This window comes from Macaca mulatta, chromosome 15, assembly GCF_049350105.2.
Source record: "Macaca mulatta isolate MMU2019108-1 chromosome 15, T2T-MMU8v2.0, whole genome shotgun sequence".
In the NCBI taxonomy this organism is placed as follows: domain Eukaryota; kingdom Metazoa; phylum Chordata; class Mammalia; order Primates; family Cercopithecidae; genus Macaca; species Macaca mulatta.
Window position 1 is genome coordinate 64,284,812 of NC_133420.1, and position 14,147 is coordinate 64,298,958.

Below are 14,147 nucleotides of genomic sequence, written 5' to 3' on the forward strand. Positions count from 1 at the left end.
GCATGAACTTTTTACATTATATTTTTCTCTGTAATAAGCATTGTATCCATCCTCTCTTCATGGGAATAGTTCACATGTATACTCTCCCCCTTCACATGGTAATTCTATTGTACTTCCTCTGTATGTATACCCTCTCCTGTGTCCAGATCTGGTCAAAGAGACTCATGAATGCCCTGTGGTTTTGGAACGCAATGCTTTCCTCTAACAAAGGTAGAACCGATATGTTGGAATTTCATTGCTTGGAAACAGAAGTCACTTTTTTTCCCCTCAGAAACAAGGTTTTTTTCCCACAAATCTCCCGTCCATCCATCCATCCATCCATCCATCCATCCATCCACCCACCCACCCACCCACCTATCTATCTCAAAGCCATAGTGTTCTGATATATATCCAAGTGTCATATCCATATCCTGAAAACTAAGTACCATAGCTCAGCCATGAATGGAATTTAGTCTGGGGGCCAAGGGAAACGTACCAGTGTAGATCACCAAGCCATAGCACCAGTCTGTATTCCTGATGATGCAGCCTCGGAGTAGCAGCTTGTCATGGTCCAGGAAGTAGTTTTTCCCTTTATAGGTCAGTATTCCTGAGAATCTGTCCAGTTTGTTATTGGGAGCCTCACATCTCACTTCTCCTGCAGACAAATGAAGGTATAAGAGTTCTGCATCTGTAATCTCAGGCTTTTCCTAAGGATGGAAGGAGACTTAATAGAAAGGAGGAAATAAAATCCTTCTTTCAAAATACATACACATCTTTTTCCTAGCCTCTCTCAGTTACTGCGCATTTCTCACCAGCTCCTTCAAGAAAGGCAGACAAAGGTTTTCTCAGCACTAAAGAAGAATAACTCTGTATGTGACATGGATCATCCAGACAGAGAGAAAACCCCACATGATGGTGACATCAGTACTGCCAGATCATATGAGCTCTGAATCTGAAGAAACTCAAAAATGACTTAAAGCAAACCTAGTATTTTTTTCAAAATGGAAACAATTTGACCTTTTCCTGATTAGTAAAGTAAATATGCCCTTTGTAAGTGTTTAAGTAATACTAAAATGGTAAAGAAGGAAGTAAAATTCATTCAGTGTCTTGAGAAAAGTGCTATTTACCTTTTGAAGTACATCCTTCTATGTTTTTTGTATATAAGTACTCATAAACATACCCATGTTTCCAAAAACAGGTTTATGTTATATACAGCATGCAGTCTTTTATAAATTGTATTTTTCTTTTAATTACATGTTATATTTTTTATTTTTCAATAAATATCAACTTGCATATTGTTGTAATAAGTTGTATAGAAATCACTATGGATGTAGCATACTTTATTTAACCAGTCCTCTACTGATGAAAATTTAGGTAGGAAAACCCATTTCCTAACTCACCATTAAAGGCAGACAGAAGCTCCAGGTGATCTTCCATGTCACTGGTAACTGAGATGGCCTGCTTCACTTTCAGGTTGGTTTCACTAGAGTAAAAGACAAGTGACCAGAGTACAGGACACAAACAGGACTGTTGCACAGGTGCAGTATCTCCTACTTTTTCATGGGGTTTTAGAAAATAGATGTTACCAGTAAAGCCTGGGCTTTGAGTCTGAGCTGTAAAAGTCACTCCCACTGCTCCTCTCTCAGTATTGAGGTGAGATGGCTCTTCAAGGAAGCTGAGTGTTAGCCATTCACTCCCGTCTCTTTCCTCTGACTCCCTGCAACACACTGCCACTACTTAACTCATGAGATCTAGCTGGTCAGGTGCTCTAGAGGCTGAAGAAACATTGTAAATAACCTGGAGATAGTATCTGCTCCCTGCAAGAATAAGGAGTATGCCTGTAATCCCAGCACTTTGGGAGGCCAGGACGGGCGGATCACGAAGTCAGGAGATCAAGACCATCCTGGCTAACACGATGAAACCCCATCTCTACTAAAAATACAAAAAATTAGCTGGGTGTGGTGGCGGGCGCCTGTAGTCCCAGCTACTTGGGAGGCTGAGGCAGGAGAATGGCGTGAACCCAGGAGGTGGAGCTTGCAGTGAGCCAAGATCGCGCCACTGTACTCCAGCCTGGGCAACAGAGTGAGACTCCATCTCAAAAAAAAAAACAAAAACAAAATAAACAAACAACGAGGAGTTTGGCCAGGCATGGTCGCTCATGCCTGTGATCCTAGCACTTTGGCAGGCAGAAGTGGGAGGATCACTTGAGCTCAGGAGTTCAATGCCAGCCTGGACAACACAGTGAGACCCTGTCTCTATTTTTTAAATTAAATTAAAATTTTTAAAAAAGAATAAGGAGCAGATCCTGGTAAAAACTTGCACATACCTCCAAGGAAACATACTCCACACCTCATAAATATTTATGGGGCCCATGACAGGCTCTTAAGTAACTGCTTGCTGGAATGCATAGACAAAAAGAAAAATGGAATCCATGTTTCAAAAAATCGTGTGCATCAAGAAGTACAGTTGTAGGAATGAAGATCAATACAAAACTCCCAGGACAAGCTTTCTGCAGATGGCTCTATCCTCTTAAGACCTTAGCTTTTGGATGTTAATAAATTTCTACCTTAAATCCTTTATAGAACATGGCATTTTATCAGTGAATAGATACTTTTATATTCAAAATTTTTCCCTTGGAAACTTTGAAACTGTACTCTGAAATGTTACAGTTCTGTTATCCTCTTTCCCGCTACTCAGCATTATAGAATATGGCCAGAGTGTCTCTAATTTAGAGATGGAGAATGTGGGGTTTATTTGCCCTATTCTGTGCCCAGTGAATGCTCAATTGTTCCTGTCAAGAGCTCAGTCTTAGACTTGAGGGTCCCAAGGATGTGGTGTCCATCTTCTCTTATCTGGATATTTCTAGGCTCTCTGGCTCATATATTCAATATTCTATCTGAGAATAAAATTAATTCCCTGCCTAATGCTACCCCTCAGTGAGAGACCACTCTAAGCTGGCTAAATCATCTTAATGGAGCGTCAGCAGGGAACACTTACCCATCCAGGTCTGCTGTCTCTATGTATGTCAGACTGTATGGCTCACTGCTAGAGAGTAATAGTATATCTGCCTGTGGTCAGAAAAGTCAAAGAAAGTCAGGAAAGCAGGAAGGTGGGCTCTTAACATTATAGTGTGACAAAAGCAGTCACCTTAGGAACAGATGTTCACCCTAAGCATTTTACAGACACTGATTTACTTTCTTTGTCTAGGATCTATCACTGCTATCATACACCCTCTCCCAAAGCTACTCACACTTTCCCTGTAACTAAAGTGAGAAATAGGCAAGGACAAGCTTCTTACTGCAAGAGCTATTGATTTCTGATGCAAAACGAGGCAACGAAGGTCATCAAAAGGAGTGGTAGCAGAAGTGCTCCAAGAGTCCCTGGTTACCCACTCAATCCAAAAAAGAACAAGTCACAGCCAAAAGAGGTACTCACCGTGACAGGTTGATTATTTTCTAGTTTTATTATATCTCCCACTTGAACATTCATCCATTTGTCCTCCTTCATCCTATAAGAAAATAACCTTTGAATATCTGCTCTGAGAATTTCCCCAAAGCTCTGCTTTGACAATCAAGATGATTTCCCCAACCTCCAAAAAAGGCTGAAAGGAATAAAGACAAGGCTCGAACTGGTCTGTGATGCATCCTTGCTGCAATCAAGAGTGGGACCCATTTCTCTTGACTTCAGGCTATAAGGGTTCTAAAGCCCTACAAACGTTATCTGTAGACATACATGCACATACATTTATTTTATTTTTATTTTTATTTTTATTTTTTTTAGCCAGGTGTGGTGGCTCATTCCTGTAATCCTAGCACTTTGGGAGGCTGAGTTGGGAGGACTGCTTGAGGCCAGCAGTTCAAGACCACTCGAGCAATACAGCAAGGCCCTTCCTCAAAAATATTAAAAAAAAAAAAAAAGGTTTTTAAAGTAAAATAATTCCAATGGTAAAGTGTGTAAAAGAAAATATTAAAGTCTTCTCTGTTACCAGTCTTTAGTTTTGCTCCCCAAGGATAGCCACGGTTAATAATATTTTTATATTTATTTCTAGAAAATATCAATCCATGTAATCACATATAACACACATGTAAATCACATTTAAAAGCCACACACCAGATACATAATTTTCTGCACTTTGCATTTTTCATTTAACAGTCCATCTTGGAGAGCATTTATAGAAGATGTAGCTCATTCTTTTTGATAACTTAAATGTGTTCTATCATAAGGTCACATCAATTTTATCTACTTTTGTTTTGTTTTGTTTTGTTTTGTTTTGAGACAGAGTCTCACTCTGTCTCCCAGGCTGGAGTACAGTGGCATGATCTCGGCTCGCTGCACCCTCCGCCTCCCAGGTTCAAGCGATTCTTCTGCCTCAGCCTCCCGAATAACTGGGACTACAGGCTTGGGTCACTACGCCCGGCTAGTTTTTGTATTTTTAGTAGAGACGAGGTTTCACCATATTGGCCAGGCTGGTCTCAAACTCCTGACCTCATGATCCGCCTGCCTCGGCCTCCCAAAGTGCTGGGATTACAGGTGTGAGCCACTGCGCCCGGCCTTTATCTACTTATGTTAAAATTAGATTATCTTTGATCCTCACATCCCTACTTTCCATAAAAGGCAGCCTGGCAGTATGAGCAGATTCTACAATAATAGTGGTTTGCTGCCCTCCTCTTTTTTTTTTTTTTCAACCTCAATTTCCCCAAATAAACAGGGTCCATAAATCCTTCCTCCCTGAGAAAAGACTAAGAAGAATGTACATATTGCCACAAGCATTTTGGAAACATGAGCTATATCCTTGCAACAGTTATATTATACCAAGCACCCAAAGAGCGGGAAAAAGAGTCTACAGGACACTGTCTGTTTTGTCTCTGAATGCAGGATTGTTATCTTCAGGGCATGACATACATCACCACTTTGCCAGCTACGCATAGGCATGGGTATTCCTAGAACACCTTTCCTAAGAAGACAGCTGCTTTGAGGAGGGCCAACTTTTCCAAAAAAAGTCCTTTTATATAAATCCACTGTTTCTTTTAAATACTTTTCTGACAGTACTGTAGAGCAGTAGCTACAAGCCTTGGAGACAGACGTCTGGGTGTTTGTTTTATTTTGTCTTGACTTGACATTCACTGTTACTCTGGCATTCTATCTTCCATGGTTGTCACCAGTAAAACATAAAGAGGAACAAGTGCTGTCACATTCTGGCTTCTCCTGGAGATATAAAAATTTATAATTTCTTACATAAGGAGCTGCCAAACTATTACCAGTTTGTTCCTGGACATTATAACAATCATGTGTCCCAGATCTGGGAGAGGTGAAGACATTCCTTACTGATTTAAAATACTCAATCTTGTAATCCAAAACAGTAAGCATGTTCTGAAGCTGTTCTTGCCCTGGGTTGGGGAAGGATTGCCAGTTTTAATAATCTAATAATTTGAATTTCAGTTTCTCCCACCAGAGGGACAAGAGATAAAGCCTTATGATTTTGAGAGTCAGTGAGTTAAAACTAAGTATTTCTCATAAAGTCAGGACCCTTGAAGGACAACACTATTAGTGAAAGAGCGATCTAAAAAAAAATTGGCTCGCTGGCAAGAAAGTTTGTCTATCTTAGTCTGGAGGGTTGCGGGCGTTAGTGAGTGGAGGACTCTTCCCTGAAAATCTGTAACCTCATATTGGATGGGGCTCAAATTTATACTTCTTTCAAATTAGGTATCAGCAGGTAATACCCTTGAGTCAACTGGCAGAAACAAACACAAACCCTCATAAAGGGATACAACCTCACCTCCAGCCACATAGAATTCCCTTAAAGAAGGTTCTACTAACGATGTGTTTGTAAACAAAATTATTGAGAAATGAAAAATGACAAAAATTACAACTTATAAAACAGACAAACGTTTAAAATAGCAGCTCTGTTTAGACCCATGTGTTCTAGAAAAAGAAAGCTGTTTTCTGGAACGTAGACTATTTCAACAACCAACCTCACCTCTGCATATTAAACTAATCAGTTACTCGGTAGCTTACAGAGTCTAACCAGGGTCTTGTCTGTTAAATCCCACCTTAAAATCCCTCTATGAAAAATTCTTCAATAATCTTATAAAACCCAAGTGCTCAAGCTACTTGGGTGAGTTGATTTGACTAAATCCTTTTGGTCAGCAATTCTTAATATATTCAGTTTTGTCTTTTCTTTTCTTTTTATTTCTATTTCCCTTCTTTTCTTTTTAACTACAACTGACTTTTTTGGTGGTATCTTATGCGACATTTCAACAGGTCAAAACTCTTGAGGAAACAATCCATCATGAGTAAGAATCAGCAGACACAATACACAACAGGATTAGCTGCCCAAGCTCTTGAGATGATAGAATTATATGATAAATATTACAGCTATTGTGTGTTCGATAAGGCCACCATAATAAAGGCTGGACCTCAATCCTGAACTCCTTCAGGTTTGCACTTTCTTGCAATCATGCTTCTGCTCACACTGGTCCCTTTTCCTTTCACACAGTCTCTACTTGTCGAATTCTTCCCCTTCCCTTAAGGCCTAGTACAAACACCACACCGCTTCCAGAAAGTCTTCCTTGATTCCTTTAACCAGTTATAATTGCTTATTTTTTATTAATTTCTGTAGTAACTTTTTGTACCTCTTAGGACAGTCTTCATATTTTGCCTTACATAGGAATATGCCTTCCTTTTTCCATTCCTGCAACACTTTAGATAGCTATGACCAAACACTACAGCAGTGGGGCCAACTTCAATACTCTGTTTGGATTGCTAACACAAAAGATGACCTGACCAAAGGCTATAGTAGAATGGACAAAAACCATGTCAGAATCCATTAATGTTCTAAAGACAGATGTTTCCATGCTATCACACTAATAATATCACTTGCATAGTAATACCATAAAATATTGATTACTTTAATATATATTATTTTATTTCTATTTTCACAAGCACCCTCTAAGGTAGAGAATATTATTTCTATTTTATAGAAAAGAAAAATGAGGCCCACACAGTTATCAGAGGTGACATGACAAATTCAGGGCATGCTAGATCTAGAAACAAATTATTTCTATGTCTGAGGTTCTTTTCAGTGTCCTGAACTAAGCCCAACCCTTTCTCAGGACTGATTCTACCTAAACTAGCTTCCCTAGAAGAACTTACTTGCCATTCACCAGTAGCAGAACAGGCAGGTTGTTGACTCGATCGTCACTTTGATGCCTTTTCTAAAATCACACAAGAAAATGTTCAGGAAATAGACCTATAACAAACTGCATATAGAAGATTAACATTTTGAAATATTACACAATGTAGTTCTCTTCTTTGTAATTCTCCTTTTCTCCTATCCCAAGCCCTTCTCTCCTTAAAACCAGGCCAAGAGGTTGATTATCTCTGGGAAGCTGGGAAGAGAGGGCAGGAAAAGAATCCAGGGAGAAGAAAGAGGCAAAATCTTGGTTTTAAATATCAAAAGCAAAAAACCTGGGGGAATGAGAATAACATATTAAAAGCTGCAGAGGACACAATTCAAATGATGCGCAGGGCTACAGAATCCCATGTGCCTGGGTAGGTGCGGGGAAAGCTGAGTATTCTCAAGCAGACTCCTACCTTACCTCCAACCATGGTTGACATACAAAGGCTTCTACAGTGGCTGAGGAAAGAGGCCAATATTTAAAGACCAAATAGAAGGGAAACAAATAGAGGCTATGTCCTGATGCCAGGATTCACATAAATCTCTTCCTTCCAGTTGAGATTACTCCCTGAGTAAAGGGTAGGACTGGGAGTGGGGCAGAGAGAATCCTGAATTTGTCAGAATTCAAAATTGTCCAGATATTTATCATAAAGAGACTGAATTCTAAACCAGAAGTAATTGGGTTACAGTGAATTGGCAAATTAATTTTTGGTTCTCATTGGAGAGAGTTAAGATGGGGTATGCATTTGGTTATAAGCTAAACTGAGTTCAGTTATAGAGAAATAAAGTTATATTTTTATACATCAAAGTTGTGACTGAAAGGTAAACCACAACATGCTAATCCTGGGTTTATAGAGATAAAGTGCTGAGGAAACAAGGTGTTCTCAAACTAGGCTAAAAATCTATTCTGGCAAAATCAGAAAGACCCTCTTAGGGAAACTGCAAGCAGGTCTATAGGACTGGCTTTCCAAATCCCACTAGTAGGCATGGTACTGGGTCCTTACTCTCACCCCTCTATGCTAGGCCTGCTGTAAGAGGCAAAGAGGAAGCCATGCAGCACTCACTGTCAGCTAGTTTCTCTTTCAAGGCCAGGACAGAGGGTTCCTAGCTGTGCACACTTAACAGAATTGAAAGTTGGAAAGGAAAATAGAGTTGCAGAGGAGACAGGAAATGTGGAGACATAACAAGAAAGAGAAAGAATAGGAGAGATGAAGCAGGGGCAGATGGATGAAGGGACAGGGAATATAGAGTAGAAGGAGGAGCAGAGGAAAAACGATGAGAACAAAGCTAGAAAAAACTAAGAGAGGAGTAAAGAAAGAGTGGGTTATTAAAGATGGAAGGAGGCTTGGGAGAGGGGCTAAAAGTGGTGGTAGTAGGAAGACAGAGAAAGACCTTGTTTTGCCCTTTTCTGGCCATACATAGACCACCAATCTTGGGCCTAAAGGTACTGCATACTACTCTGGGATGGATAAGGAAAGGAGAAAGGAAAATCTCTCTTTCCATTCAGGGTTTCTTGTTAGCACTAGGTAGTTCTGGGAAGCCCTTCATGCCCACAATCTGACTAGGTGCAGTGAGGAACTAGAGGCCGAGGAAGCCACTTCACCAGATCATCGATGGCATCTTTCACAGCTGTTATGGACAGCACCACCATCAGGGGTGTCATAGTTGTATACCATGTCAAGGAGGAGATCTGGGGAATCAACTAAGAGAGGGAAAGGGAGAGAATCTTGGGTCAGAAAACTCAAAGGATAATATATTCCCCCCCGCCACCACATCCCTCACCCTCAACATCATTTTCACCTCCATTTGTTCATACAAATTCCAACTATCCTAGTTGCTTTCCACTGTTGTATCTTTCATATAACCCCCCAAATATAAGCAAACATTTCCCAAGGGAGGAGAAAAGAATAAAAGGCTCTAAGTTGCTACCTATCTATACTGAACCCCACAACCTTTGTGTTGATGGCAAAGAGTCATTTCTCCTTTGACAGTGAAAAGTAATGGGTGTGGAGAGTGGGTAAGAGTAGATACAGAAAAACTACATGCTCTCCCACACCCTTCAGTACAAGGAGGAGTGAGATGATCTGTCCCTCTCTCCCAATTTGGGCCTACCCTGCCCTGCTTCCTGTTCTTATGCTGGCACTCATATTCTAAACCATCCTAAACCTTCTTTAGCACTCCCACATGTTGATTTTATGTCAGGGAGGCTGGGACAAGAAGGAGGAATAGAGTTGGAGTTGTGGTTGGGGTGAAGAATCTGTAGCCCCCTATGGTCATGCTGAACTGTGGCAATGCAGCCATGATGAGGAGCTCCCCTTCCTTAGAATGTGGTGACCTTGTCCCTTTCCTTGTATAGAGGCTTGCTATACACTAGCTGATCCTGACCACAGCTATTCTAAGGGACTGGTCTGAGACTCCAGTCATCCATGTTCCTGTTGTCTAAAGACAGAAGACATTTCCCAGTTTAGGGAGGAAAAAAACTGATTATACAGCCTGACCCCAGAGAGATTCGTAAAATACTCTGTGAAAAAGGCCCCCAAAAGGAATACCTGTAAAAATAGCAAAATGAGGAAATATGCATTTGCAAGTCTCTGGAACTGTTCAAATAGGTTCAGAGGCAGGAAATTAAAGACACTATATTTTGAGGTCTTGATGGTATTGTTCTGTGAGTAAACAAACAAACAAGAAATACACAATTAGACAAAAGACAGCTCAAAACTGGGTTAATAAGCAGCTGCCACTACCTTCCAGTCTACCCTTCCCCTACAAAAAAGACCAAAACCACTGAGTGAAATGAGAAAAAGCCACCAAAGCACCCCGACTCCAACCACCAGCATGGGGAGGGAGAGAGAGAAGGAATCTCTAATTTCCCCCTTTTTCTTGAGGCCTAGAGAGGCCTAGAGGGTAGAAAGAAGGCAAGGCTGCTCTATATGATACTTGGGGGAATATATCTCTGCCCTGATAGAGTTCTTGTTTATTCATATTATTGATAGTAATAATGATAATCAAATCAACAGCAATAAAAACTTACATTTATTGAGTACTTACTACGTGAAAGGCACTTTCTAGCATTTTATATGTAGCAACTCATTTACTCCTTACAACTACCCTATGAGGGGGGTACTTTTGAGGATGAGGAAATTGAGGTACTGCATCCAGAGCTCTCTAACAAAGCTTTCCTTAGCCAGGCCAACTCAGTCTGGTGTGCCTTTCTGTGCTTTTTGCAATGTTGAAGGATGTCAGATGCTAAAAGCAAAATACTGTCTTTCAACCCTAGCCCACTGAAGGTTTCGATAGGGGTCACTATCAGCATTGGAGAATCATTTGGCCCTTAATTGTCCTAAGAGGATTTAAAGAGTTTTGGCTTATATCTAAGCTATTATTTTGCTGAGTGAAAATGGGAACTTGTCTACTTCCTCGATTCTGATCTCAAGATGTTCACAGGACCATCTTACTTTCTACCTTGGAGTCTTAAATCATTTGTCCTAAGATGTCAGAGCTCAAATCTAAGAGCTCTAAAAGCAGGAGAATAAGACCAAATAATTCTCTAAGTTCAAGGCTTATCTCCTACCTCTTCCATTTAAAAGGACAGAACAAAAGAATAAAAATAACTAATGGATACTAGGCTTAATACCTGACTGATAAAATAATCTGTACAAAAAATCCCCATGACACAGGCTTACCTATGTAACAATCCTGCACATCCTGCACATGTGCCCCTGAACTTACAGTTTTTTTTTTTTTAAAAGAAGAACCTACCTGCTGGCCTAGAGTACAGATACCGCTCAAGCATGAAGAATTCTTTTTTTTTTTCTTTTTTTTTGAGACGGAGTCTCGCTCTGTCGCCCAGGCTGGAGTGTAGTGGCCGGATCTCACCTCGCCCAGCTAGTTTTTTTATTTTTTATTTTTTTAGTAGAGACGGGGTTTCACCGTGTTAGCCAGGATGGTCTCAATCTCCTGACCTCGTGATCCACCCGTCTCGGCCTCCCAAAGTGCTGGGATTACAGGCTTGAGCCACCGCGCCCGGCCAAGCATGAAGAATTCTTGCTAGGCCTTGCCTTAGGAGGGCATCAAAGTCTTTCTCTCAGAGAATTAAAACCATTCAGTGCTAAGACTAAAACCTGAATCTTGTGTTCCTACCCAGAAAGTTAGATAGGCTATCCAGGCAAGCATTGCCCAAGGTCTATTTCCTCAGGGAGGAGAAGCGGTCAAATAACTTAGCACTTAGGAGTTTAAAGATCCAAGCCAAAACCAAGATTTCCTTGGTGTTCTCTCCATGATTTTCTAAATAATAATCAATCAGACACTATAGCATTTCTCAAGTCTTGCTCTGTTCACAGTCTTATGCTGGACTATACTAGTGGAGGCTGAAAAATAATTAGACAGGGTCTCTTCTGGAGAAGCTCATGGTCTGTCTCCAACAAAGTTCTAGTGAAATGATCTCTAAGGGCTCTTCTTGTCATGAGAGTATATAATTCTAACATGGAAATAGCTTTCTTTGATCATAAGATACTTTGAATTTCTCAGTGTCTAAGTCCAGATGGCTGTGATACTTGGACCCAAAGATCTTCTGAGAGGTGGCCTTACTGATGTAGCTAGCCTTCACTGTTGATTTTCCATTTGATTTTATAGTCATTTAATATATTTCAGGTTTCTACTCACGTAGGTAGCATTCTGCCTCAAGATAGAAGTACAGGTATTTGTTTACTAACTTGGCAACTAGAGTGTTTCATTTTGCTCTTAAATGTAAAACCAGAAGCAATATCCTAGTAACATCTCCTTAACTATGAAGTTCCTCAGAGTTTAGTCCTTTTGGCAGAGGTGATAAAATTTAAACATGATAGAGGTGGTTAATTTTGGTTTGGTTATTTTTTTCTTTGGGCAGTGATATGGGACTGAAGGTTAACTGGGAAAATAGAAGAGAATAAAAGGCCAAGGATATAATGAGAATCAGTAGTTAGGAGTTGGGAAGATGACAAGGAGTCACAGTGGAAGAAGGCAGAGAAATAGGAAAATGAGCAATGCTCAGGGCCAGGGAAATGAAATGGTGTTAAATATATCAGAATCAGTCAAATCTGTTCATTCACTCATTAAATATTCAATATATATTTATTGAATGTTGGCTGTGTGCATAACATTGTGATAGAAACTGTATCACAGATATACTCTGTATGCAGAGATAAATGAGATACCCTTTTTCCGAGGGCTAATTATTGGAGAAACAGAACTAACATTTTCAGAACCATACTTAACTCCTATGACCACCATGCAAGGTGAACATTATTATGCCCATTTTACAGATGAAAGAACCGAAGATCAGAGAAGTTAACAAACTTATCTAAGATATTAAGGTTGGCCGGGCGTGGTGGCTCACGCCTGTAATCCCAGCACTTTGGGAGGCCGAGACGGGCGGATCACAAGGTCAGGAGATCGAGACCATCCTGGCTAACACGGTGAAACCCCGTCTCTACTAAAAGTACAAAAAACTAGCCGGGCGAGGTGGCGGGCATCTGTAGTCCCAGCTACTCGGGAGGCTGAGGCAGGAGAATGGCGTAAACAGGAGGCGGAGCTTGTAGTGAGCCGAGTTCGCGCCACTGCACTCCAGCCTGGGCGACAGAGCAAAGACTCCGTTTCAAAAAAAAAAAAAGATATTAAGGTTAGTAAAGGCTGAGCTATATTCAAGCTCAGATCTGTCTGATGCCCAAACCTAGATTTACTGTCCCCACTGCTTGTTATGTAGGTCTAGAAGATACAGAAGAGAAAAACCTGCTCTCATGGTCATATCTTGGATACTATTATTATCCAGAACCATTTGATACGGTTTGGCTCTGTGTCCCCCACCCAAATCTCATGTTTAATTGTAATTCCCAGTGTTGGGGAGGGACCTGGTGGGGGGTGATTGAATCATGGAGGTGGATTTCCCCCATGATATTCTTGTGTTCTCACAAGATCTGATGATTTAAAAGTGTAGGATCCCCTTCACTCTCTCTCTGTCTTTCCTACCACCACGTGAAGAAGGTGCTTGCTTCCCCTTTGTCTTCTGCCATGATTGAAAGTTTCCTGAGGCCTCCCAGTCATGCTTCCAGTTATGCCTGAGGAACTGTGAGTCAATTAAACCTCTTTTCTTCATACATTACCCAGTCTCAGGTAGTTATTTATAGCAGTGTGAGATTGGACTAATATACCACTCTTACTCAGAAATCATAAACTAATATCCCACAGAGACCACAAACATATATTTTTATATAATTATAGCTACATATATGTATACATAGCTACACATGCATGTAATTATATTATGTATAAAACCATTGCTTGTGATCATAGAAGACTGAAAACAACCCAAATGTCCATTTAAAAGGAACTGATTAAATAAAATATGTTAAATCTGCAGAGCAAATACTATATATTATAGCTGAAGAAGGAAAAAAAAGAAAAAAACTATTATAAAATTATGATGATGAAAACATCTCCAGGATACAGTGTTAAGGTTCAGAATAGTGTAAAAATAGGAAAATAAGACTATATATTTGTATTTGCTTTATTTGCACAAAGAGACACTAATCTGATTAATACACACAAGAAAACTAACAGTGTTTCCCTCAGGGGAGCAGATATGGACAAGGATGGGGTATTGGAGCACGCCTTTTCAATATATATCTTTTCATGAATTACTTAGTCATAGATACATAAATAAGTGAAAAATGAACAATCCAATAGAAAGTGAGCAAAGATCATTAATAGGTATTTTCCAGAAAAAGAAATACAAAAGGCTAATTAACATGAATGTCATTTTCATCTAAGAGCTGGCAAAGATGAAAAAGATTGATAATAGCGAGTTTGATAGGAATGTGGAGAAACGGGCAGTCTCTACTTTAAGTAGAAACATAAATGGATATAATTCTTTTTGGGGGCAATCTGGCCTCTGATAATTTTAAATTTTTAGTGTGTTTTTCTTTTGGCACAGCCAATTTACTTTTAGGAAACTTTC

The 14,147-nt window shown here is 40.1% G+C and overlaps 1 protein-coding gene across 1 annotated transcript in view; it reads right to left on the reverse strand.

Annotated features, from left to right (window-relative positions):
- LOC697274 (phospholipid-transporting ATPase FetA) overlaps positions 1–14,147 on the reverse strand; it is a 110,628-nt gene that overhangs the window by 60,217 nt on the left and 36,264 nt on the right. The window contains exons 4-10 of the mRNA XM_077965866.1: positions 9,706–9,819; positions 8,760–8,858; positions 7,132–7,193; positions 3,415–3,487; positions 2,977–3,047; positions 1,380–1,462; positions 476–634 (exon numbers count right to left, since the gene is read on the reverse strand). Coding sequence (XP_077821992.1) covers positions 476–634; positions 1,380–1,462; positions 2,977–3,047; positions 3,415–3,487; positions 7,132–7,193; positions 8,760–8,858; positions 9,706–9,819 — 661 coding nt within the window. The remainder of the gene's footprint in view (positions 1–475; positions 635–1,379; positions 1,463–2,976; positions 3,048–3,414; positions 3,488–7,131; positions 7,194–8,759; positions 8,859–9,705; positions 9,820–14,147) is intronic.